The sequence below is a fragment of the Lagenorhynchus albirostris genome, chromosome 18 (genome assembly GCF_949774975.1).
Source record: "Lagenorhynchus albirostris chromosome 18, mLagAlb1.1, whole genome shotgun sequence".
In the NCBI taxonomy this organism is placed as follows: domain Eukaryota; kingdom Metazoa; phylum Chordata; class Mammalia; order Artiodactyla; family Delphinidae; genus Lagenorhynchus; species Lagenorhynchus albirostris.
Window position 1 is genome coordinate 7,472,718 of NC_083112.1, and position 24,553 is coordinate 7,497,270.

The 24,553-nt window shown below is 48.0% G+C and overlaps 1 protein-coding gene across 1 annotated transcript in view; it reads left to right on the top strand.

Moving 5' to 3' along the window:
• Positions 1-652: 652 nt before the first annotated feature.
• ALOX5AP (arachidonate 5-lipoxygenase activating protein) overlaps positions 653-24,553 on the top strand; it is a 47,365-nt gene continuing 23,464 nt past the window's right edge. Inside the window, exons 1-2 of the mRNA XM_060129540.1 lie at positions 653-782; positions 24,389-24,488. Coding sequence (XP_059985523.1) covers positions 653-782; positions 24,389-24,488 — 230 coding nt within the window. The remainder of the gene's footprint in view (positions 783-24,388; positions 24,489-24,553) is intronic.

Here is a 24,553-nt window from a genome sequence, read left to right on the forward strand (position 1 = left end):
TCCTCTGCAAGGGATCGTGTGTTAAAACCGTGTGTTTTCATGTTTATGGTCATCTAAACAGATGGAGATAAGCCTATTCTGTGCTCTCCAATGACTCCCTCAGTTAGGAGTACTACTTTGCCACGTCAGGACCCGTATCCATAAATGGGTTTATAATCATTTTGATGCCAAGTGGCATTTTTAAAAGTAGTTGCAGATTAATGGAAAAGACAAGAAATGGATTTCATACGAAACAAAGTATTTGCGTCAAGTGAAGGACAAGAGACATCTCAGTGCCTGGCATGAGTGAAGACATAGCAGCAGGTCACACCAAGAAGCCAAAGAAGTTGCCTGACAGGCAGGGCCACCTCTGTGGTTTGATGGAATTAGGGTTCAGCAAAACAATAACATCTGTCGCTCTGAACTAACGTGGTTCCCTGGAATTTTAGGGTTTGGAAACTTTTTGCATTTAATTTGCAGCTGGTCAGGTGGCAGAAAATGCAGGTGAAATGTGCTCGGAGGACAGTCCCCTCAAGGCCCTGAGCTCCACGTGCCCAATTCTCCCTGGCTTTCTGGGAGAATCCCCGAGAAATACCACAGTCACTGTTCCTGCTGAGCTGCAGCCTGATGAGCACAATTTCTTTTACTTTCTAAAGCAAAGTTTTTCTAGGAGATGTGTGGCTCCACCCAAAGAAGAAAGAGCCACTATTGTGGGGAATATAATCAACAAAATCACCACCAGCACCATCATCATCGTCAAAGCGTTTATCAATACTTGGCATCTGCCCTCGGAACTGCAGTAGGTATTACCGATAGCACATGGTGTTGTTGTTTTTCAGTGGGAACTGCATGGATGCTTTGGGATCAGAACACAAGGTCTTATTGCTAATGCTGTGAAAGCCCCACATACGTCCACCCCAGATGGTGAGGGGCAGATGCACAGCTGTGGAATTTTGTTCCTGGAGCCCCAGCTGGGCTGGGCTTGGGGTAAAGGGGCCAGAGGACGAGACTATATGTGTTGGGTGGTAATAAATGGGCAAGGGCAGTGGCTTTCCATAAGAAGGTCCTATACTGCTGTGAAAACTGCTTCGAGGTGAAACCATACCCCTGCAGTATGTAGCGGCTGGAAACTAGGATGGGGACACCAACACAACGAGACCTCAAATGGAGTCAAGGCACCCCTCCTCTCCCCTTAGCAGACCCAACTCATACATTAATTTGGGCCTCTTAGAACTTCAAAGATTTAGGTACGTTTTTTCACACACCCAGTTTCCTGGCTGTGAGTTTCCAAAGCTCGTCCCATGATGCCTGGAATACCGGAAAGCCTACCTCCCCTTGTCCCTTGAGTGTCCCCTCAGGAAGAGGCACATGTGATCTATTTCCACCCTGTACACAGAGCTCCGTCTTTTCAGTAGTCTTGCCACCCACCCGCACAAGAAAATCCAATCAAACTATGGGATCGATGCAGTTAATTTGACTGTGCTTGTGAAGGTTTAAGGACTCATGAAAGGAGGTCACACTGTATACCACACTGCCTCTGTCCTCTCCTCATTTCACCTTTATTATCTTTATTTTTGCTCTGGTTCTTCCTTCCTGAATCAGTGACGGATGACATTTGGTAGCATTAATAAAAACCTGACCACAGCGCTGAACCAAATAGGGTAATTTGTTTTTTGGAGGTGTTGTTTGCATGATGTAAATTCCACACATTTTAAGTGCACAGTTCAATGAGTTTTCACAAGTGTAAGGTAGCTATCTAAAACCACCTCCTCAGAGTAGAAAACATTTGTATCACCCGAGAAAATGACCTCATGTCCCTTCCTTGTCAATCTGGGTCCCCTGTCCCCAGGCAAAAACAGTTTGGATTTTTGTCACCATAGCTAAGTTTTGCCTGTTTCTAGCACCTCATATGAATAGAGTAATACCGAATGCATTCTTCTGTGCTGGCTTCATTTGTTCAAAGTAACATTCATGAGATTCATCCCTGTTGTTGAATGTATCAGTTTTTCCTTTTTATTGCCAAGTAGTATTCTGTTGAATAAATACACTACTATTTGTTTATCCATTCACTTGGTAAATATTTGGACTTTTTTTTTTCAATTTTTGCTTATTACAAATAAGGTGGTTAAAAATATTCTTGTACAAGTCTTTTATTTATATCTTTTTATTTTTCTGGGGTGAATAACCAGAGGTAAAATTGTTGGATAATAAAGGCATGCGTATTTAAGTTATAAGAAACTTTGCCCAGCAGTTTTTCAAAGTGGCCGCACTAATTTACACTAATTTACACTCCTAATAACAATGTTCGAGAATTCCAGTTGCTCCATGTACGCCCTGACACTCAGTGTTGCCAGTTAAAAACATTTTAACCCTTCTAGTGGATGTGAAATTTCACTGGGGTTGTAATTACATTTCTCTGATGACTAATGACGTTGAGCATCTTTTCAAGTGCTTATCGGCCATTTCTAGCTTCTTCCATGACATGTTCATTAAAGTCGTTTGCTCAGTCTTTAAAAATATTGAGTTATCATTTTCTTTATTTTTTTTTAATTTTTAAAATTTACAGCAGTGTGTATACTCTGGATACAAGCCCTTTGTCAGATAAATGTATTGTGAATATTTTCTCCCAGTTTGTGGTTTGCCTTTTCATATTCTTCATGTCTTTTGCTGAGTGGAAACGTGAAATTTTGATGAAGTTCAGTAAATCAGGTTTTAATTTTACGGTCAGTGTGGATCTATTTCTGGGCTCTTTATTTTGTTATGTTGATCTATTTGTCTACTCTTAAGCCAGTTTCCACTTTCTTGATTCAGGTAAGGTTATTATCTTGTTCCCAGAGATAGATGGACCAGGGTGAAGCTGTGCCAGGTAGTTGCGTGTTCAGAGCAGCCTCTCTCCAGCTTCCTGCTCCATCATCTTCAGCAAGTGGATTTTTGTTTTCCAGTAGCAAGATGGCTACTTCTTTGGCATCACATTCTAGCTCCTAGTGGGAAGAAGGGGACAGACAGGCTAAAGGCCAGCTGAGTTTGTCCTTTTTTTATCAGAAGAAGAAGAAGACAAAAAATCCAAACCATCATAAAGACCTTCTTGAGGTCCCATCTATAATTCTGTTTACATCTCATTGGTCAGAACTGACCACATGGCCACCTCCTAGTGGCAGTGGAGATTGGGAAGATGAATGCTTTCACGCTCTGCACTGGTTGCATTTGTGAACCAGGGACCGCAGCAAAGGGGGAGGGATTATACCTACTAGTTTGGGCAAATCAGAGCCCCCCGTGGAGCTGGAGGTGGGTCGATCTCCCGTACACAGTGAGGCTGCTACAGGGTGGGGAAGAGTTAGACAGCCTCCATCACCCTTCCTGTTCCCACATGTATTCTGGGGATAAAACTGAGGAGTGAGGACAAAGAGAAACTTCCAGAATATATATTTTATTGTGTTTCATGTCTTCAGTTAATTGTGCATCAGCTTCTCAACCTGGCAAGGGGTACCCAGGAGGGCATAAGACTCATGAGGAGAGTTTTTCAAATGACACAACCTCCTATCCACAAGGCCACCCTCATCTGCAACAGAAACAGCAATCCCCTATTCAGATCATTAATTAAATTAGGAAAATTTGAATCTTTGAATGATACCTGCCTCTTTAACACCTTCAATCAATCGACATCTTAGAAACTCAAAGCCAAGCAAACTCAAAGCCAGAGACGTCGATGAGCACACCATACTTCTGTTCAGAACCTGCTGTGTTCACTCAGTGACAGAGTGAAGGGCTCTTGCAGGATGACTGTCTCGCCACGTCTCAAAGCAGGCATTGCTCACGTTTCCAGTGTGAATACTGTACCTTTTCTTATCTGTAGTACTTGGAAATCCATCCACACCTCCTGCTGTTGAGTCATTGGTTTAGTCTTTAGTTATCCCATCCTGGTTCCTAGAAGAGATTGGGTTGAGTGGCAGTAACCAGGCAAGAGCAAAGTAAGCCTCGACCAAAACAAGTTTCCATTTGGTGGGAGGAATTGAGGCCCGAGCACCTCCTGTCACGGAAGACTGGGGATTGGGAAGGATCAGTTTGAGCTGTACTACCACGCTGAGGGCTCTGTTAGTTTCCTGGAGCTGCCATAACAAAGTACCATAGACTGGGAGGCTTTACACAATAGAAGTTTGTTCTCTCACCGTTCTGGAGGCCACAGAAGTCAGAAATCAAGGTGTCGGCAGAGCTGCACTCGCTCTGAAGGTTCCAGGGGGGCGTCTGTTCATGGTTTTCTCTGAGCTTCTGGTGTTGCCAGGAATCCTTGGCGCTCCTTGGCCTGTACACGTATCGCTCCAATGTCTGCCTCTGTTGCCACACGGCACTCTCCCTCCTGTGTCTCTGTGTCTCTTTTCCTCTTCCTTTAAGGACACCAGTCTTACTGAGTAAGGGCTTACACTACTCCAGGATGAGCTCATCTTAACTTAATTATGTCCGTAATGATCCTATTCGCAGTAAGATTACATCCTGAGATTTCAGGGCTTAGGACTGGGACCCATCTTTTGAGGGGGATACAATCTGCCTGGGAACAGCTGCTAACACATGTCCCAGAGTTTGTAAGGAGAACCAGGACCAAGATGCCTGAATTACTATTTTGTAAGATCCAGGAACAAAGCCACGTTAACTGGAAGAACATGTTTTCTTCATGTCAAACTAGACTGGATTACTTCCTAAATAGAGGCCGTTAGAAGCATCGCTCATTGCTGGGGAGTTCAGACTGGAATCAAACACCCCCATCTCATCACTCCTGTACTAGAGACCAGCTTCAGTTGGAGAGGAAGAAGCGGACCCACAAAGACACAGAGTGAAGGCAGAGAGTGTCCTGAGGAAGTGAGGGTCCCTCTCCTGGGTGTGCCCAAGGCTGACTTCCTTGCAGCCACGCGTGGGCATGTGAGCCCACAAGCTTCCTTTTTGCTTTTCATTTTCACCAACCCTGCATCCCAACGGTTGGACAGAGGAGAGGCTCCGTGTGTATCTGATCGAAACCTGAGGTGCTAGATTTTCCAGGACACACAAAGGGACACCTTCTGGGGATGGGAGTGGAGAATGTGGGTGCTAGTGGCGGTGGGACGGCTAACTACCTAAAGAGGGGAAGGGGCTAGGACACCAGGCTGCAGGGGTGCAGTAGGAGACCAATTACGGAGAGTGACACAGAGGTAGGGAAACAGGAAGTGTCCACGCGGAATACTGTCCTTCTGCAGACCTGAGTCTCTGAGGCCTGGTACGAGGAAGTGAGTGAGACCACACTGCAACTTCTGGTCTCCCACATTCATTGCTCCTAACCCCACAAGTAGAAAACTGTACCTCCCCCCGTCCTTTTCTGGGGTGTGTTTGGTCTGGGGAAGCTGGTGAGGCAAGAGGCACCTAGAGAAGGGACAGAAATCAGTTCCCGTCACAAGGGAACGTGGAGGTGTCACAGCTCTGGCAGAGGCGAGGCTCGGGGGATAGCTCTGCAGTTCCCAGATCCCCCATCCCACCTCTCCTCCACCCTCCTCCACTCCATTTCGCTTCCTGCCCCCCAGTGAAAAGGGGGAGTCCTGACACATCTGGACAATCCTTCGAGAGCAATGTAGCGCTCGCTTCACTGTGAGCCCGGCACTGTACAACTCCAGGAAGTCAACAGAGATAACGATGCTAGCGTTTAACCACAGCTCTCATGGTGTCCACGGGAGCATCTGAAAACCTGAACCTGGGAATGTGTAGGCGCCTTGGGAAGTGCTGGGAAAGTCGGCTGCTTTGAGGTGCTGGTACAAGGGGCGTGTATTGGGGGCACCCTTACACGCCCCTACGGATCTGCCTGGTCCTCTGACCTCATGCAGGGGTTTTAAGAGCTGACACGCGCAGAAACAGTGTGGGATTCACGAAGAGCTTAGAACATCGCTCCGTCCCTTTGGAGGGAGAAGCCAGGCGGTCCTTTCTGCTCTCCTGAGGAAGACACTTGGATACAGTCACTGTACTCCCTCCTCATGAGTGGCCTCTCCAGGACCAAGGGCGAAGGGGGTGGAGCAAGTGGGGGGGGAGACTCGAGGAGTAAGTGTGGGTATCACCATGTATGGACACTGGTGGGATCGCTCAGCATGAGTGGTCCATTTCCCTAGGCCTCATTCATTCTTTCCTGCCCTCCCCGCATTCCCAGGCTCCTCCTGAGAGAGGCAGGGGGCTGGCAAGGGGCCTGGCGGGAGGACTGCCAGCTGCCCTGGGTCGGGGGAGCTCGTGGGACCCAGCACTTCGTGGGCAGCCTGCGGACGGCTCTCACGATGCTTTGGGCGGGAGGATGGTAGACTTGGGGAGCCTTGGTAGGAGGTTCTGTTGGGGACTTCTGTGGCCTCTGAGAAGCCAGCTTGCCACTGGGCCCTGGGCACTGGGCAGAATGTCTCCACTTAGCTTACAGGCTGTGGTTCCTGTTGGGAAATTCATCTTACTCTGTGAGCAGTGCCCCTCCCAGCATCATCATTACTCACTGTGGTACTGTGCTGGGTTCCCCTTTTGGGACTTGCATCAAGGTTGTGAGAGACTGTGCCTTGGCTGGGGAGAGGGCACCGTGTGGTCAGATCACTTCTCGATTGGCTGTGGCTCACAGGCTGGGGCAGGGCTGCCCTCACCCCTGGCTTTGCCACCTTGCTCCTTCCCCAGGTTGATGTGCGCCATGGACGGGTTGCCTGAGCCTCCAGGGCCTCCAGAAAAAGTAACTAAGTTTCACTGGCTTTGGAGTCGAGGGGTCTGGCTTTGAGTACCATGTTTTTACTTGCTTTGTGACTTTAGTCAAGTGACTGGGGTTCTCTGAGCTTCAATTTCCTCATCTGTTAAAAGGGCGATAACAATAGGGTTTTGTCCATGTTAAATGAGGCATTGGATGAAAAGCACTAGGTACAGTGTCTGGTGCATTTGTTGCAATTTGCTATATGTTAGCTTTTTTTTTTTGCGGTACGCGGGCCTCTCACTGTTGTGGCCTCTCCCGTTGCGGAGCACAGGCTCCGGACGCGCAGGCTCAGCAGCCACGGCTCACGGGCCCAGCCGCTCCGCGGCATGTGGGATCTTCCTGGACTGGGGCACGAACCTGTTCCCCTGCATCTGCAGGCAGACGCTCAACCACTGCGCCACCAGGGAAGCCCTCTATGTTAGCTTTTATTCTAAGAAACATTGTAAAACCACATAGTTGTGCCCCAGTGCACGGGCCAGAGTGAAGGTGGTGAGGGTCTTCTCGAGCACTGGGGGCAGAGAATATCTCCATGCCTAGCCTTACTTTCTCCTGAGCCTAGAGGCCTCCCTGTCAGTACACGCAGAGGAAAAGGCGGCAGTAACCTCCAAGGCCTGTAGGTGGGCCAGGGAGGCTGGGACGTGACTTATGGGGTGGGAAGTGGTCCAGGCGCCCTGCTGCCCTGCCCCAGTGGCTCCTCCTGGCTTGAGCCCCCGTGGAAGCCGTCCTCATGGTGGGAGGGGCCCGTCCATCAGGATGTGTTTCGAGGCCAGAACAGTTTGGAAAGCTCCCTGTCGAGTTTCCTTCTGTAACACAGCGTCCCTTTCTGCTCTTGGGCTTCTTTTCAGGAGCTAATGTTCAGGCAAGTGGCCCCTGACTTCTAAGACGATCCCTTCCTGGCTACCAAATGCAACATTCAAAGTGATGAGAAAAATATATGGTCGTAGTCAAATAGGAATGTCAGCATTTAAGGGCCTGATCTCTGTGATGCTGAGCTGGGGGCAACATCTGTCAGCTCGTGACATCAAGGCTATGCCCCCCCATCAGAGCTGAACTGCCTGCAGGGGTCCGAGTCACTGGGCCTGTGGCGTTGGAGTGATGAGAGCTACCAGCCCAGAGGAGGCGATCCCCAGGGGCCGGGGGAACCCCACTGGGAGACATGCTCCTTTGTCAGTTTCACAGGGTCTGGGCTAGTCTTTACATGCTTTCCAACCATAAGCAGACCTGTGGGGCCACACCAGCGGCTTGAGGTCGCATCACGAGGTGGGATCAGGGTGGACCTGGCTTCCCAATGCAGCTTCCAGAACTCCCGTAAAAATCCCTGAGCTTTGAGGTCATGACAGCCCCCTCCCCCTATATTCCTAGCTGCCCCCTGACCTCCCTAGTGTCCCTCCCCCAGGTTCACTGAACATGTGGCCACGGCCTCACAGTCTTCCCCTCCCCCACACTCCTGCCCTCATCCTGAGTGACAGCCACCTCTTTCGGACGCCTCAGCCTGGCCAGCTTCATTTTTGTGCTCCGGTTGCTTCTTAATTCTTTTCTTTTTTCTTCTCTTGCCATCAAGTTGCCCCTTCTTACTGTTGCCATGGTACCTGTTTCCTGCTGTCCCTTCCCCTATCAATGCAGAGCAGACTGTGGTGAAACCCCATGGGCTTGGAGTCACACTATCCCGGGTCTGAGGCCCGTCTCTGCTCTCGGTGGGCTGTGCGACGGTGGGAAAGTGACCGAAAATTTCCTCCGTTCGCTCCTCTGTGACATGGTCACAACAGAGAAGGGTGACAAAGTCTTTTTGTAAGAATTAAGGGTTATGATGGATATAAAGTGCTCAGGAAAGTATCCGGCACACATAGAAAACAACCAATAAATGTTAGTATTTATTGTTATTATTATGATTCTCTAGAGTCAAACAAGCCTAGGCTAGGATTTCAGCTTCACCACATGCTCATGTGACCTCTCTCAGCCTCAGTGTCCCCAGCTGTAAAATGGGACAACAGTGCCTCTTCAGAGGGTTGTTATCAAGATTAAATAATGTGCTGCGGTTGCTTGCACTTAGTTGCATTCAACAAACGTTCCTCAAGCCTCGCCCTCATTCCTCCTTATCTCTTCCTGTTTGTGTACACTTCAGAGAACAAGTCTTGTTACAATCCTGCATACAATGACCAGGCTTTTTAGGGCAGTTCAAAGAATCAGATGGTGTTTAGTGAATATTCTCTGTTAAACTTGCTTGAATTGCTTAGGGTTGTCTTTGCCGTGTCATAGTTCATGGTGCCGTTAACGGACAAGCTCCAGGTCGAGTGAGGAGTGACTGTTTGGGATGTTTTGTTGATAAAACTGTGTCAGTTCTAACTGGTGAATGTGATTCAAACACAGAGAACAATAGGGCTGTGGTTCAAATGCTTTGTTTTTCTTCTTTTTTAAAGATACTTTTTTTTTTAAAGGGATTTAAAAAAGTATATTTATTTATTTATTTATTTATGGCTGTGTTGGGTCTTCGTTGCTGCGCACGGGCTTTCTCTAGTTGCGGCGAGCGGGGGCTGCTCTTCATTGTGGTACGCGGGCTTCTCATTGCGGTGGCTTCTCTTGTTGTGGAGCACGGGCTCTAGTCATGCGGACTTCAGTAGTTGCAGCGCGTGGGCTCAGTAGTTGCGTTGCATGGCTTAGTTGCTCTGTGTCATGTGGGATCTTCCCGGACCAGGGATCGAACCCATGTCCCCTGCATCGGCAGGCGGATTCTTAACCATTGCGCCACCAGGGAAGTCCCATAGTTGCTTTAAAAATATGTTTGCATTTGGAAAATGTGATTGGCATCTTTTTCTAACTTTATAATATCACAGACTTTTTTTCTAACTTTATAATGTGACAGAGAAAATCAGATGCTGTGGATTACTGAAAACTTAGCCACCTAAGAAGATCTCTAAGTGGTTCTCAACACCCTTCGTATACAGTGTAAATTATAATATCTCTCAGGATATGTGAGAACATCTGTTTTTCTTCTAATGCAGTAAACATATCTTTTAAATAGACTTAATACAACATTCAGGAATGATAAGCAAAATATAATCACAGTCGTGGGGAATGTGAGCATTTCATAGTAATAACATTGGGACCTCATGTTTAATGCAGTGTTAAAAGTTGACAATTAAGCATGTAAGAGTCAGGAAATTCAATTAAAATTATCACAGTCATAGGGATTTAGCCACATCCTATATTAGTTATGAAATCCATTTAACACCACAAGCAGTAATGTTTTCAGCGAGTTTATTTGAAAGGAAAACAGGAACAAAAACACTTTAATGCTGTATATCCTCTGTTAATGTGGTCAGGGTGATTTTGCCAGAGGAAGAATCTTAACTTCTGAATCTTTGAATGCCCAGTCATTTGGTTTGAGTTCTGTGTACTCGCTTGTTGCATAATTTCTGTCAATAAAGACAGAACAACAAACAAAGGAGTTCTTCTCTCTTCTGCCTACTGATCCCTAAGAGAATGGGGTGTCTGCACCCTGAGGGAATCCTCCAGCGAACACAACCGCCATTCTCATTTCTCTCCCCACTTCTCTGTGGGCACAGATGCTCTTCGGTTGTAGGAGTTGAACTTCAGTGTGGATGCTGCACCTCTAATCTCGAGCTGGGAACCCCCTGTGGCCGTGTATCTGGGGGGAGACGAAGCTTGTAATTCAGTTCTCCAGTCATCACACGGGGTTCACGGACTCTTTGTTGAGTCTACCCCATACGCCTTCCTTCTGATAGCCGGGCACACCTCCCTCTACTCCTGTCAGGAGACCGTAGGAAATGGGCATTCATGTTTAATACACGTACCTCTGCCATCAAGTTTAAATTTGCTATATCTCAATAGTACGGTCAAGTGGATCATTTGGGAGCCATGATGCTTATCAGAATTCACTCAAGAAGAGCCAAAGTCAACCAAGCACTGGGCCCTTCAGCTACGTGCCCAAATGACCCCTGATGAGGTACCATAAGAATGATGATAGTGAAAGGGTCTCGAGAGGAACTTCTCAGGGAATTGCGCCCACACTCATCCAGACCCAGAATGTTGTCAGAGATCTGAGAATCACACTTGTCTTCTCTTCCTTATCCCCCGTCCCTCACTAAACCTCATAGTTACTAGTTAACAGCGCTCATATCCACCATCTTGTGCCCGAACCCATTTTTCTCCATAGATCTCTGGAACGGACCCCCAGCTGCTCTCCCGTCTCCATGCTGGCGCCTCCAACTTGCTCTCCGTACTGTAGCCAGCGTGATCTTCCAAACTGCAAATACAGCTGGGAGACAATCCTCTTAATATCCTCGAGTGGCTTCTCTTTGCCTCTGGGATCATTTCAAAACTTCTTATTTTATTTTATGTCATTTTTGGCCACCCCGCGCAGCTTGTGGGCTTCTAGTTCCCTGACGAGGGATTGAACCCAGGCCCTTGGCAGCAGGAGCGTGGAGTCCTAACCACTGGACCACCAGAGAGTTCCCTTGACACTTGCTGATGGCGCTGGTAGGGCCCTTTGTGACGGGGTTCCCCAGGCCCCTCTCACACCACCTCTTCAGTCTGGTTTCCAGCGAAACGAAAAACATTTCAGCTCATCAAGTGCATCGTGATCTTCCCTTTGCATACAAATGCAGCCTGCTGTGAAAGCTGCTGTGTCACCTGAGCCTAAAGACTGCTGATACAGTGCGATTCAGTGGCGGTTGAAGTACTGTTGGCAGGTCACTGGTGGTGGTAGGTAGGAAGATGCGGTTTAGAGTCTTTCACTCTACGGGTGAATCCTAGCATAGCTCCTTAGGATGTTGGAGCCAAGCTATGTTATCCTCCAAAGATAACTATTCTCCTTTTAAGAAACACCTGGCTTGCTCTTGGTAATAAATGCTGACTCTTCACCATGGGCCATCATGGTAGCTTGTGAACTGAGTTGTCCATAGTGAACTGAGTGTCATCTGACCCAAGCCAGAAAGTTGGGCTCCCAGAGCCACATTCCATCATCAAATGCAAGGGGTATACGTACGTATAAGAGACTGGGCTCAAGCAGTGCCTGAAGCCACAAGTAAATTGCGTGAGCAAGTAGGTTTCAGAGGCAACGTGGCCCTGCCAACAACTTGATCTTGGACTTCTGCTCTCCACGACTGTGAGACAATAAACTTCTGTGGTTTTAAGGCACCCAGTTGCGGTACTTTGTTACATCTGCCCTAGAAGCGAATACATACGTGCACATAGACTATTTAACCACACAATTGTGTTAGGTCATACCCCTATAACACACACACACACACACACACACACACACACACACACACACACACATATATAGTCTCTAGTGGTTCTGCTTCTCTGGTTGAACCCCTGCTGATATAGGACATATGTTTTTACTTCTTTTGGAAAAATACCTAAGAATTGCTAGGTAATAGTAAGTGTGTATCTAGCTTTTTAAGAAGCTGCCAAGCTTTTTCCAATGTGTTTTTATTTATATTTTGCCATTTTTACATTTAGCATTTTACACTCTCACCAGTTACAGATTAGAATTTCACCTGCTCCACATCCTTGCTATGCATTCTAAGAGCTTTATAGTAGGATCTCATTGTGGTTTTAATTTGCGTTTCCCTGATGGCTAATGATGTTGAGCATCTCTTCGTGCACTTCGGGGCTATTTATCTATCTTCTTTTTTTGAAATATCTGTTCAAGTCATTTACCCATTTTTAAAATGAGTTGTTTATATTCTTATCGTTGGCTGAAAATAAGTTCCTTATATATTCTGGTTTTAAGTCCTTCATCAGATTTATATATTACACATATTTTCTCCCTGTCTGTGGCTTGCATTTTTATTTTCTTAATGGTCTTCTGAAGTGCAGAAGTTTTCAATTTTGATGAAGTCGAATTTATTGATTTTTTTTCCCTTACATAGCTCACACTTTTTGTGCCTTATCTAAAAAATCTTTGCCTTCCTCATAGTCACAAAGACTTCCTCCTATATTTTCTTCTAGAAGCTTTATAATTTTAGTTTTTATGTTTAGGTTAAAGACTCATTTCTAGTTATATTTTGTGTGATTTGGGGGCGGGGTCAAGATTCATTTCCCCCTCATATGAATATCCAGTTGTTCTAGTGCCCTTTATTGAAGAGACTTTCCTTTCCTCATTGAATCACTTTGTCAAAAATCAGCTGAGCATATATGAGCATCGCAATTTTTAATACTATTAGAACTGAACTTTCCCAAGTCAGGTCATACCATTTCTGATCTCCTTTCCTTGGTGAGTCTATAAGGCAGATGACGCTGATAGTTGGACGAAGGAATCTATGTCTAACCTCTGTTTTTGTACATAGAACACAACATGATGTCTTCTGCACTTGTGGGTTACTTGCTTAACTTTCCTCTTAAACTCATAACAGTACACTGTGTTGCGTGTTTGTGACAAGAGAGAAAGAAGCTTTCCGGATATACTATCTTCGTTTCTTGCAGCCCACGGATTTCTGCTTCTATCTGTTTCCTTGCACTGGTATTATCAGCCTGTAACTTGAGCTTCTAGAGAACTGAGGTCATATCTGTACATGTCATTTTGACTTGTGAGGCATCTAGCTCAGTGCCCCGGGCATGCGTGGACTTTTATCGGTAGCATTGAGGTTGTAGCATACTCACTACCCCTCAATTTCCTCATCTGTATAAGGCACGAGGACTCATCTCTATCTAACTCAATTTGGTTCGGAACTGCGGGCTGTTCATATAAAGAAAGGCCATCTGATTGTGGTCGGGGAAGAAGACAGGACACTTTAACCAGGCTGATGGGTTCTCTTGGAGACTACCGATGTATGACATCTGGAACAAACTGTGGCCTGATCTTTGCTCCTATCACTTCTCATTCAGATCAATACTGGTCTGAATATTCTTTTTTTTCTTTTTTTTTTTTTTTGGCCACGCCGTGCAGTTTGCGGAATCTTAGCTCCCCAACCAGGGATCGAACCCCTGCCCGCTGCAGTGGGAGAGCAGAGTCCTAACCACTGGACCGCCAGGGAAATCCCAGGTCTGAATATTCTTTAGATTAACTGAAATTAAAAGGAACTGCTGTGTAGCCACCTCCAGTGTGTGCCTACAGACCTGGGCTATATCCGCATGCCCCTCTAGAGTTGACCCGCAGCCTGGGGGCATTCTGCGCCCTCTCCCTCACTCCCAACGTTTATGTGCGGGGAAATCCTCCTTGGCCAGAAAGTGAAGGCGAGAGACGTCATGAAACGGCAACACGCCACCCACCCGTGGCGAGATGAAGGATGCATGAATGTTGTTGCCTGAAGGGCCCGTGTTACCATGGTGATGGAAGCGCGCTGACGCTAAGTGGATGAGCCGCAGCTCCCATGGATTTTAATAGCAGCTGGTCAGTGCCACCGCCTTCCGTGAATTGCTGCCCCCAAGTCGCTGCTTGGCCCCGGCTGTCCTGATCTCTGTTGACAAATGGTTGTCTTTACAGTCAAGCTACTAACTGCACTCTAATTAATGAACGTGCTAATTATTCTTCCCTACTCCCAGCGCATTTGTCCAACTAACCTGTCACGCATGGATAAGTGCAGTGTCTGTGTCAGCACCGAAGACGCTGGGAGCAGGGGTCCGGGAGGAGAGGGTGTTGGGCCTACAGCCGGGACCTGTGGGCTCTTTCTCGTTCAACTACCTTTACTAATGGTCAGGTGTCCGGAAATATGTTAATTTCTTTCTTTTCTTAAAAAAAAACAAAACTCTTTAGGGGCTGAGCGGCCATTGGTCATTTCACTAGCCCCTGAGGGGATTGCCAGATTTGGATGCAGAAGGACCAGGGGCCCCAAGCTCTGAAAACTATTCCAGAAGCAGCATTCGGGGTGGTTAAAACCCCAGACTTTGAAGCTAGACAGGCCTGGTTTTGAATCCTAGGTCTGCCCCTTGCTTCCTGTGGTTTAACCGCTCTGCAGCGCAGTCTCCTCTTTTGGGCAATGGGAGGGATTATCTGTCCCCAGAGCGGTGTGTTGAACAGCACATGCACAAGCCAGGTCCCCAGGACACAGCTGCTCAGGGCTTTGGGTCCAGGATGGATCTGGTCTGGTGCTGGCCGGACCAAGGCCGGCTCCAGGCCAGGAGACCGTTCTGTTAGGAATTCGGCATCCAGCGCGGGCCGCTGCGCCCCTCGCGCCCCCTGCGCGCTCCTCCCCCGTGCCCCTGGCGTCCCTCTCTTTCTGTTCTGTCTCAGCAGCTCTCTGTTGAGATGAATGGCATTTCCAGAGGCTTCACCTCTGATAAGTGCTCCTCTGTAGCCGCAGCCAGAATCTTAATGTGCACGCTGTAATTTAATGGCCAGCTCGGCTGACTGTTAAAACGCTCTCCTCCTGGGTGAAGTGGACTCGCTCCACCGGTACGCGCGCCCCGCCCGGGCGGCGTGTCTCCGGGAGCTCAGACGTGTAGGTCCCACCACGCAAAGAGTGACCCTCTTCCCAGGCGCCTTCTCAGCTTTCTATAAAGTGGAGCTGGCTGGGCATTCCGCTCCGCGCCCCCGCGCCCCATCCTGTCTGCGGGGCTCCTGAGGCTCGGGGAACAAGCCGGAGAGGCTGCTCCTTCCTGCTTTCCTGCGTTCCTGACACCTGGCAAGATCGCCACAGACGCCCTGGGCTGACCGCGTAGGATTCTGTTGATGTTGTTTTCTGCGCCACAGACATTAACACTGGAGCAGAAGGAGGTCAGGATGAGCCTTAAAGACATCAGGCTGTAAGATACAGAGAATTCTTTAAAGCTGGGCGTTTACAATCTGGGATTATAAGTGGTGAACAGTCACAACACGGCAGCAGACACATCGGGCACTCCTCACCCCACCCCTACCCTGCCCCAGTCTTTCTTTATGGAACAGTGTCCCTCAACCACGTGACAACTGTGGAAAGCACCAGGTCCTTTCATTTTCCTGCTGTCTGGTGGTCCTAGGAGTAGATATCTGACCAGCCTGGGGCCAATGGGATTGTCCTAATAGTTCACTGAGAAGAGTCAGCCCTTTACAGGTGACAGAGCTGTAAGACATAAAACTCCAGAGTTGGAGGTGGAGGTATTTTCCACTGTGTGGAGAAAACTGGTCTGCAGAGAGAACATGGCTGCTGAGTTGTGAGAAAGTGGAGAGAGAAAGAGAGAGATTGAGACAGAGAACTCCGTTTGAGAGGCCCAGCCTCATCCCTGCTCTTTTCAGTGTTTGGTTGTTCAGTTCCTTGGATTCTTTGAGTCAATAAATTTCCCTTTTTTGCCCAAGCTAGCTTGAGCTAAGTTTCTATTGTGTGCAACTAGAGTACTTTTCAAGGAGCCTGGCCTTCACTTCTGATGCACTGTCACTAAGACAGCAGGGGTCTTAGAAGGGCTAACACTTTATGGGGACCAGACCCCTTGTCTACTGGGACCTAAGCGTTCCCTGACACTTACAAATGAGATCTCGTTGAGGTGAACACACAAATCTTGCCAGCGCCCAGCCCCTAAGCCATCTTGTAAAGATCCCACACGTTGTGAAGTGCCCCAGGCACTCAGCGAGAGTTCTCAAGAGCATCATGACCAGCCAGGGCTGCCCTCGCTACTGGCCTCTGTGCATCCAAGCTCCAAACGCCTCGGTCCTCCATGGACCCCCATGGACCTGTTTCACTCAAGCTGGCCTCAGCTGCCTTAGGTATGAGGACTGTGTGATCTCTTCCCCATGCTGGCCTCTCCCACAGCAAGATGCAAATCCTGCTGCCACTAACTAGAGTGGCCCATGTTCTCTTTCTTTCTACTTTCTTTCTTTTTGTTGTTGTTGTTTCTGGCTGTGTGGCATGCGGGGATCTTAGTTCCCCGACCAGGGATCGAACCCGTGCCCCCTGCATCGGGATCGTGGAATCTTAACCACGGGACTGCCAGGGAAGTCCCCCAATGTTTTCTTTCGAAGTGAGGTTTTGATAAAAGCTCTTCTTCATCACTGCCAAATAGATGTTGAGGCTGGGATGAAGTTTGCAGAATCTTGCATTTTCTGTGTAACTTCCAAGGGCAGAAAACTGTCCTATAAGATGCCAGGCCACCACTTACCTCACTCAGCAGGTTCCCTCTTACACCTTCTCTCTACTCTTATTATTATGCTGAGAAGATTCCAGGGAAGTAGCTCAGTAATTACCTCAGAGAAGCCAGTGGTCAACAATCCTTCCTGTGTGGAAGTTTTCCTAGGTGACCGTCTTTCTGCTCCTTATCTAAGTTCTTTGGTTTAGTTTTAATTCTCTTGTTGCTTGTTTCCTGTGGAAACAGAGGCATCAGCCGTCCACCTCATCATCATTCATTCGTTCATCCAGGGCTTATTACTTGGTCGCTACTCTGCACCCCGCCACGTGTCAAGTAGTTATTTTTTTCCGAGGGATTCAAGGAAAGAAAGAAAGACAGTACTCTGGACACAGATCTTTTAGGTGCTCAATAAATAAAAAACATGCTTCACTTTTTCTTCCCTTCCTGCCTGTCTCCTGAGCCCTGCTTCTTCTGGCAGGACACGCTGAGCCAGGGTACTTTGGTGGCTATTTAAAAAAAAAAAAAAAAAGAAGAAGCACTGGGACCTTTGGAAACTCTAATGATGAAAGGCAGAGTCCAGCCCTCACTTCCCCTTCCTGCACAGTGCGGGCCTGGGGTGCCACAGAGCTGATCAGTCCTTGCTGGGAGCCTGAAACGAACATGGATTACGAAACCCTGGGCAATATTGTCCTGCTGGCCATCGTCACCCTCATCAGTGTAGTCCAGAACGGTAAGGGAATCCCCTCCCTCAGGGTAGAGTTTGTTTGTAGTTGTTTGAAAGTCAGGCTTACACAGTTGTGTGTGTGTGTGTGTGTGTGTGTGTGTGTGTACACTTTTGTCTTTATGTGTATTTGTATCTTTATTTGAATGTATAGGGGTTTGTGCCTTTCTGCATGAATTTAGGTTTTTCCTTCTCCCAATCGTTCTTTCGCTTTAATGGGGATGATTAATCATGTCTGTAGAGCCAGGGCAGCAAACTGTATAAAAAACCGTCACCGGAGTGTCTGCAATCAGCATTTTAACTATGAATTACTGTGGCCAGAGACCAGTTGGAGGGCAGGAAGGCTGGAAAGGGACAATCAGATATATGTTCACCCAGACGCTGGGTTCTACTAATTGCAGCTGGGTGCTCTTCACCTGTCACCTGTAGGCTAAAAAAAAGGAAATTTGTGTGGTGTGAGGGGGATTTCACCTTAACATTATTTTACCTCAGTATTGCTTTTTCTTTTTTCTTTTGAAGAAACATGTCCTTTGCAATACTTTCTTTTTCTCTAGCAATGCGTAATTGAAGCATTTTTTGGTAGGCATTACGTACTTACATAAAGGGAGAGACAGACCGGGGAGGATTTTCTTGTTTGGGGTTTGCATTTCCATTAACTCTGCTATCACTTAAACCAAGCAAGAGACCTAGAACTGAAAACGCCAGGACTGGGTAGAACTTTCTCTTTAAAGTTCTGAGCTAGGACTGCCTCAGGCTCTCTCTATCAGTACGGCCAGTGTCTTTGGGCTTTGCAGTTTACGAAGACAGAGAAAAAAGGAGAGGAATGACGAAGGGCGGCGCTGTAACTTAATGGTAATTACTGAATGTTCACACCCTGGCATGCTTTGGAAACTTGGGTGTTCAATCAATTGGGCATATTCGGATATTTTCCCCCAACTCGAGTGTGGACAGAGGCTGGTGATGGGGAAGGCTGCCCGTGGTCTCCCCGCACCAGAGAGTGGCCAACTCTGCATACTCCGAGTATGCTTCCTCCGTGGAACAACACGTTCTGTTTTTCGTTTTTGAATTTTATTTTATTTATTTTTTATACAGAAGCTTCTTGTTAGTTATCTATTTTATCCATATCAGTGTATATATGTCAATCCCAATCTCCCAATTCATCCCACCACCACCAGCCCTCCCGCCACTTTCCCCCCTTGGTGTCCGGAACAGCACTTGGCAGTTTTCTGACCCAAACATTTTCATTCTAAATCTCACACAGAGAGGGGACGAGGGGCCGGCTGAGGCTGCCACAGTCTCAGGCCATTGCTGTTTCATGTTGGGGCTCCCTTAGTCTTGTCAGTCACCGAGGGATTCATTCATTCGACCTGCATACACCCACAGGGACCCTGCTCTGTCCAGGAAGGGTCCCGCATCCAGGAGGATGTAGCAGTGAACAAGAACGCTAGGTTCCTGCCTCCCAGGAAAGGAAAGGCTGGCAGGAAAAGATGGGCAGGCGGTAAGCAGGAAGCCTGCAGTGATGCTTCCGGTGCCCGTGGAGGCAGTTGTATGGGTGCAGGCGGGCGCTGCTTGTTCAGCTCTCCCCTTCCGGCCCTCCCCCGGATACCTGTCAATCTCGGTGACAGTGGACGGGAGCCAGGGTCCCCTCGGCCGCCTGTGCAGATGGGGCTGAGCAGAGGTTCGAGTGCACCCTGAGCTGCTCCCTGTTGGTCCAGGCTGAGTCGGGGGAAGCTGGAGGGTCTCCTCCCGTGAGAACAGACTCTTTTCATCTCTCCTGAGATGCCCCAGGACCTGGCCCTGGTCTGTCCAGGGGGTCCCGGGCTTTTCCATAGAAGCACAGCAAACCCGGAGCAGACTTGAGGTGGACGGTGAGATTTCTAATTATCTTTGGCAGGTGAGATTAAGTCTTCTTCTTCGGTGCAAAGGGGGAGGAGAGATTACAGATGGCCACATGTCTGAGTTTGAACCGCAGTCTTTCGGCCAGCCATTTCAGATAGATAACGACAGGGCACAGTGTTCTCCCTGACACAGTCCCGTGAACTGAAGAGGCTTCCTGGTGGGGGAGAGACAAGTGTGGACGAGCTACTGCTTTGGGCTGGAGACTTTTCATCCTGGGCACACAGATGATTGGAGCGCACGTGTAGCGGTGTGGACAGCACGGCCCCAGCATCACAGCCTCTGTCCCTCCCCATCCAATCCCCCCAATTCCCTTTCACAGCGTTGTCCCACCCGTGCTCGGGGGAGAAGACATGCTGCTGCCCATTTGAAGCCACAGAAGGAGCCCTTGCCTCCCGCTCAGAGGCTTAGGATCAGCCCTGCTCCCCTCTGAGGCAGAGACCAGGGCTCCCATGTGATGCTGAGATCACCCTGTGAGGACTTTTTGTTTCTAACTGTTAAATGTGCCCGTGCAGGGAAACAAGAACAATGCAAATGACTTGGAAGGTAACACCTCTACCTGTTTTAACCGTTGAGTTTTTAGGCAAACACAAAGGTCCAAATGTAGGTCCAGAACTTCTCTTTGCAATTCTAATTAACCTCGACGTTGCAGCCACGGGTCTACCTTATTGAGTGCGGAAAATATGCAAAAACTCTGTCCCACCCCAGTTACATTGGATGCCCTTTCTGTTAGCTTTAGGAACTATTCACATGTTGCTGCCAGGCATGGCACACTCTGTCTTTGTCCCAAGACAAGGAGGTCAGTCCCCGTGTCTGTGACAGTGTTGGAGAGCTCTGCGCTCTCGGTACACTGTGTGAGCCCGATTCCCCAGGGGAAGGGCCAGAGCCCACCCGCCTGGTGGAACCTCCTCCTCTGCCCCCCAGACGCTCGTTAGTCATCAAGATCTTTGAGCTCGTGGCCCTCTTCCAGCTTGATCCAGCAGAACCCACGTTTGGAAATGCAGACCAAGTTTAGAGTACCTCGTTCCAAGAGACCTGGACCAGAACTGCCAAAGCCTGGTTTCGCAGGGAGTGTAGAGAGATGGATTTCCTATGCGTAGCACCCAGAGGGCCTCCAACTTCTTGGCCAAGGTGCCAGCAGCTTGGCATGGAGCAAACCTGGGAGACACAGATTTAGAGAGAGTGATTTCCATAGGAAGCCAAGCTAATTAGCCTGGGAGGAGAGGGTGAGCTGCGGGCAGGGGCCCGGGCCTCGTGCGCGGAGGCCTGAATGGTGACAGCAGAAATCTTCTTTACAAGAAGAGCCCCTGCTGAACACTCCCCTGACGGAGGGCTCACAATGCACTGGCCTTGCCCTTGCCATTGTTAAGTGTATTGAGAATCGCTTTGTGTCAAGTATGGTGCTGGGCATAATATTATCTCATTTAATCCTTGCACCCTATGAAATATATAGTATTATATTTCTTTGTTTTTTATTTTGAATTTTTTAAAAACATCTTTATTGGAGTATAACTGCTTTACAATGGTGTGTTAGTTTCTGCTGTATAACAAAGTGAATCAGCTATACATACACATACGTCCCCATATCTCCTCCCTCTTGCGTCTCCCTCCCACCCTCCCTATCCCACCCCTCTAGGTGGTCACAAAGCACTGAGCCGATCTCCCTGTGCTATGCGGCTGTTTCCCACTAGCTATCTATTTTACATTTGGTAGTGTGTATATGTCCATGCCACTCTCTCACTTCATCCCAGCTTACCCTTCCCACTCCCCGTGTCCTCAAGTCCATTCTCTACGTCTGTGTCTTTATTCCTGTTCTGCCCCTAGGTTCCTCAGAACCATTTTTTTTTAGATTCCATATATATGTGTTAACATACGGTATTTGTTTTTCTCTTTCTGACTTACTTCCCTCTGTATGACAGACTCTAGGTCCATCCACCTCACTACAAATAACTCAATTTCGTTTCTTTTTATGGCTGAGTAATATTCATTGTATATATGTGCCACATCTTTATCCATTCACCTGTCAGTGGTTGCTTCCATGTCCTGGCTTAATTCACAGGTAAGCAAAGTGGAGCTTGGAGAGGTTAGACCATTGGTTGGAGGTTCCAGAGCCAGTAATGGTGAAACTGGGATTCAAACCTGCTCCAAAGGGTAGACCTTTACACAGTGTATTTTGTCTCGAATTCATTCATTCAAACGCTCACTACTCGGGAAGTTCTCTCTTATATGGAACTGAAATCTGCTGCCTTATAATTTCTATCCACTGGTGTGTCTGTTCTTTGGAAAAGCTTAGACTGTACCTGCTGCTTCTGTGTTTACAAAGTCACCTGTAACATCCCTTCTTCAATGTATCATTCCTCATATGACTTGGTTTCCAGAGTCCCTTGTCATTGGGTTCCCCCTCCTACCCCACTCCCCAACTTGCCATGTTCTTTCTAAGATGCAGGTGGGTGTTTTCCATGGAGGGAAACCGTTCCCGAGATTCAGACAGCAGTTCTGTTAGAATAAAGGATGTGTGAATTTTTCTTTCGTATCACGCTGCTGGCTCATACTAACTTAATGAAGCTCTCAAGAGCTTTTTATGTGATCCTGAGAAAGTTATTTACCTTCTCTGACCACCAGTTTCCTCAACAGAGAGATGGAGTTACTAATATCTTCTATGTGTGATGGTTGAAGGTATTGCCTGGGATAATTAACATAGGTAGAGTAGCCAGCAGAGCCCAGCATGTGGTACCGTTGCAGCCTTCTCTCTCCGTGTCTCTCTCTGTCTCTCTGGTTTGGTCTGATGTTAGCAGCCAGCCAAGAGAAGTGTGTGAGTGGTCTTTGCGTGCACAGTTTCTGTAACGTGGTCAAGGAGAATAGGAGCTGGAGTGTCAGTGTTTGGAGGAGTGGACAGAGGTGGCCCAACTCTTTCAAGTTTAGCTTAGAAGGAGGGGGAGGTAGACCCTAAAGGCAGGCTTGTTTCTCTTTTGTTTTGAGGGTAGGAAAGATCTGAGTGTGTTTCAATGGTAAGGATTAGGAGGAAAACAGAGATTGAAGGTTCAGGAAATGGGGCAAACACTGATGAACAAAGACCCGAAGAGGGTGGCAGAAGCAGTGTCAGGGTTGCAGGTGGAGGGCTAAAGCTTGGAAAAGAGGAAGGGGTTTGTTCTCAGGCAAGGAGAGGAAGAAGAGAGGCAGACTCGGAGAAGGACGGCCACGCTGTGCAGTTGGTTGCAGAAATAACCTCAGACTTTCTTAAACTGTCTCTATTTACATGTTCAGGGGCAAGGGGTGTCACCTTGGGTTCTGGAAAGACAATGATCAGAATTTTCCACTGTATTCTATGGTAAGAAGGGACGTCCAGAGTGGACAGTTGGATACTTAAACCCTGTGTAGTTGATGGAATCCCTGAAGTGAGCTTCTATGTGACAGTAGGAGGATAAACACACCCTCGAATGCCCAGCTGGAGTTGAATCCCAACCTCCCTGCTCCCCAGTGGAGTGACTCTGAGCAAGTTATTTAACCTCCCTGAGCCGTAGGGCCCTTGTCTACAAAGTGGGGACAGTACCACCCACTTCACAGAGCTGGTGCCAGGCCCAATAAAGGAGCATATGTCCAGTGCCTAACAGAGGGCCTTCAGACAAGCCAGCCCTGCAGCTCTGCTCAAAACGGGCACAGTTCTAGGACAGGAATGTACTTTTGACAAAAAGGAAAACGTGAAGACTTTTATTCATGTACACAATGGATAAGGCATCCTTTTCATGTCTTTTTGAGGAGGCTAAGAGGAAGTTGATGGAAAGAAACCCTGTGAGTGGGTCCCTGACAATCACACTTTTCCCTTTCTCACTCTTGAAATAGGAGGAAAGGAATAAAATAGGAGGGGTGAGAGAGAGAGAGAGAGAGAGGGAGGGAGAGACCTTTATCCCGCCATCCCCACCATCCAGCCTACAGATTCTGTCCCCTCAGCATCTCTTAATCCCACAAGCATCACCCTAACCAGCTCCCTTCTGTCTTTCCCCTGTCCTGGGTCTGTCTCACCCCTTTAAACACTCACCATGCTAAAGACAGAGTGGCTTTCTGGCAATGCCACTCCTCAACTTACATTTGTCAGTAACTCCTTGTTGCTCTCAAGATGGAAATAAATTCAGAAGCTCTTAACGTGGCTGTCCTCAAGGTCACGGTCATGCTGCTAAGTCTGGCAGGTACTTCTCAGCCACCGTCTTCTTCAGCCTTGGTTCACTTACTGCTTTCTCCCTGGGGCTCCCTCCGGCCACCCTGTCTGCACCCGCAGCGGCCCCTGTCGTGCTGTGCCTTCTCTTTTGTCCACAGCTTGGCACACTGTGTCGTTTTAATTTTTGCATTTTGTTTACTGTGTGTGGTCTGTCTTCTCTTCTTGTATCCTCGCCAGAACGTAAGCTCCTCAGGCCAAGGCTCTTTGTGTGTTTTGTTCTCAGACGTAAGCTGAGTGTCTGGCACGTGGCAAGTGATAACAGAGAAATGTCATTGAAAGAACAATTCACCACCTACCTCTTCGGTCTCATTTGTAATTGTACCAGGTCTACTTCCCCACCACCAATAAGCTGGATGTACTGAACCCCAGAGGTTCTTGCCTCTGGACCTTTGCACATGCCATTACACTAGAGTGGAGTGGTCTCCTCTGCTTGCCACACTTGTTCTTCCGATTTTATCTTAAATATCACTTCCTCTAGGAATCCTTCTGTGTCCCAAACACTGAATTAAGTTGCCCCCTTGGACCCTCGATGGCTCTGTATTCTCACTCAGTCTGATCTTAGCACGAGTCACTCTGTAGTGTAATTTCTTTACTTGGTTGTCTATTTCTTCCGACTGTCGGATCCTTGAAAGTGAGGGTCGTGTCTTACTCACCATTGAGTCACCAACACCAGATGCAGTGATTAATGGAGGGTAGCTGCTGAATGAATGTTTGCTCAGTTGCATTTGATGGAGGACATTTAGGGCTCTTTAGACGTCAAGTTAAGGAACCGTCTAACATTCTAGTAAAATAATGGGATACGAGGCTCGTGGATGTTCCCCGTTATAAACCAAATCCAAACCTTTCCCCCTGGCAGGGTTCTTTGCCCACAAGTTGGAGCACGAAAGCAAGACCCATAATGGGTGGAGCTTCCAGAGGACGGGGACACTTGCCTTTGAACGGGTCTACACTGCCAAGTGAGTCCAAACCCTGACACTGCTAACTGACAGAGAGGGGCAATGGGCACAGGGCTGCATGTCTG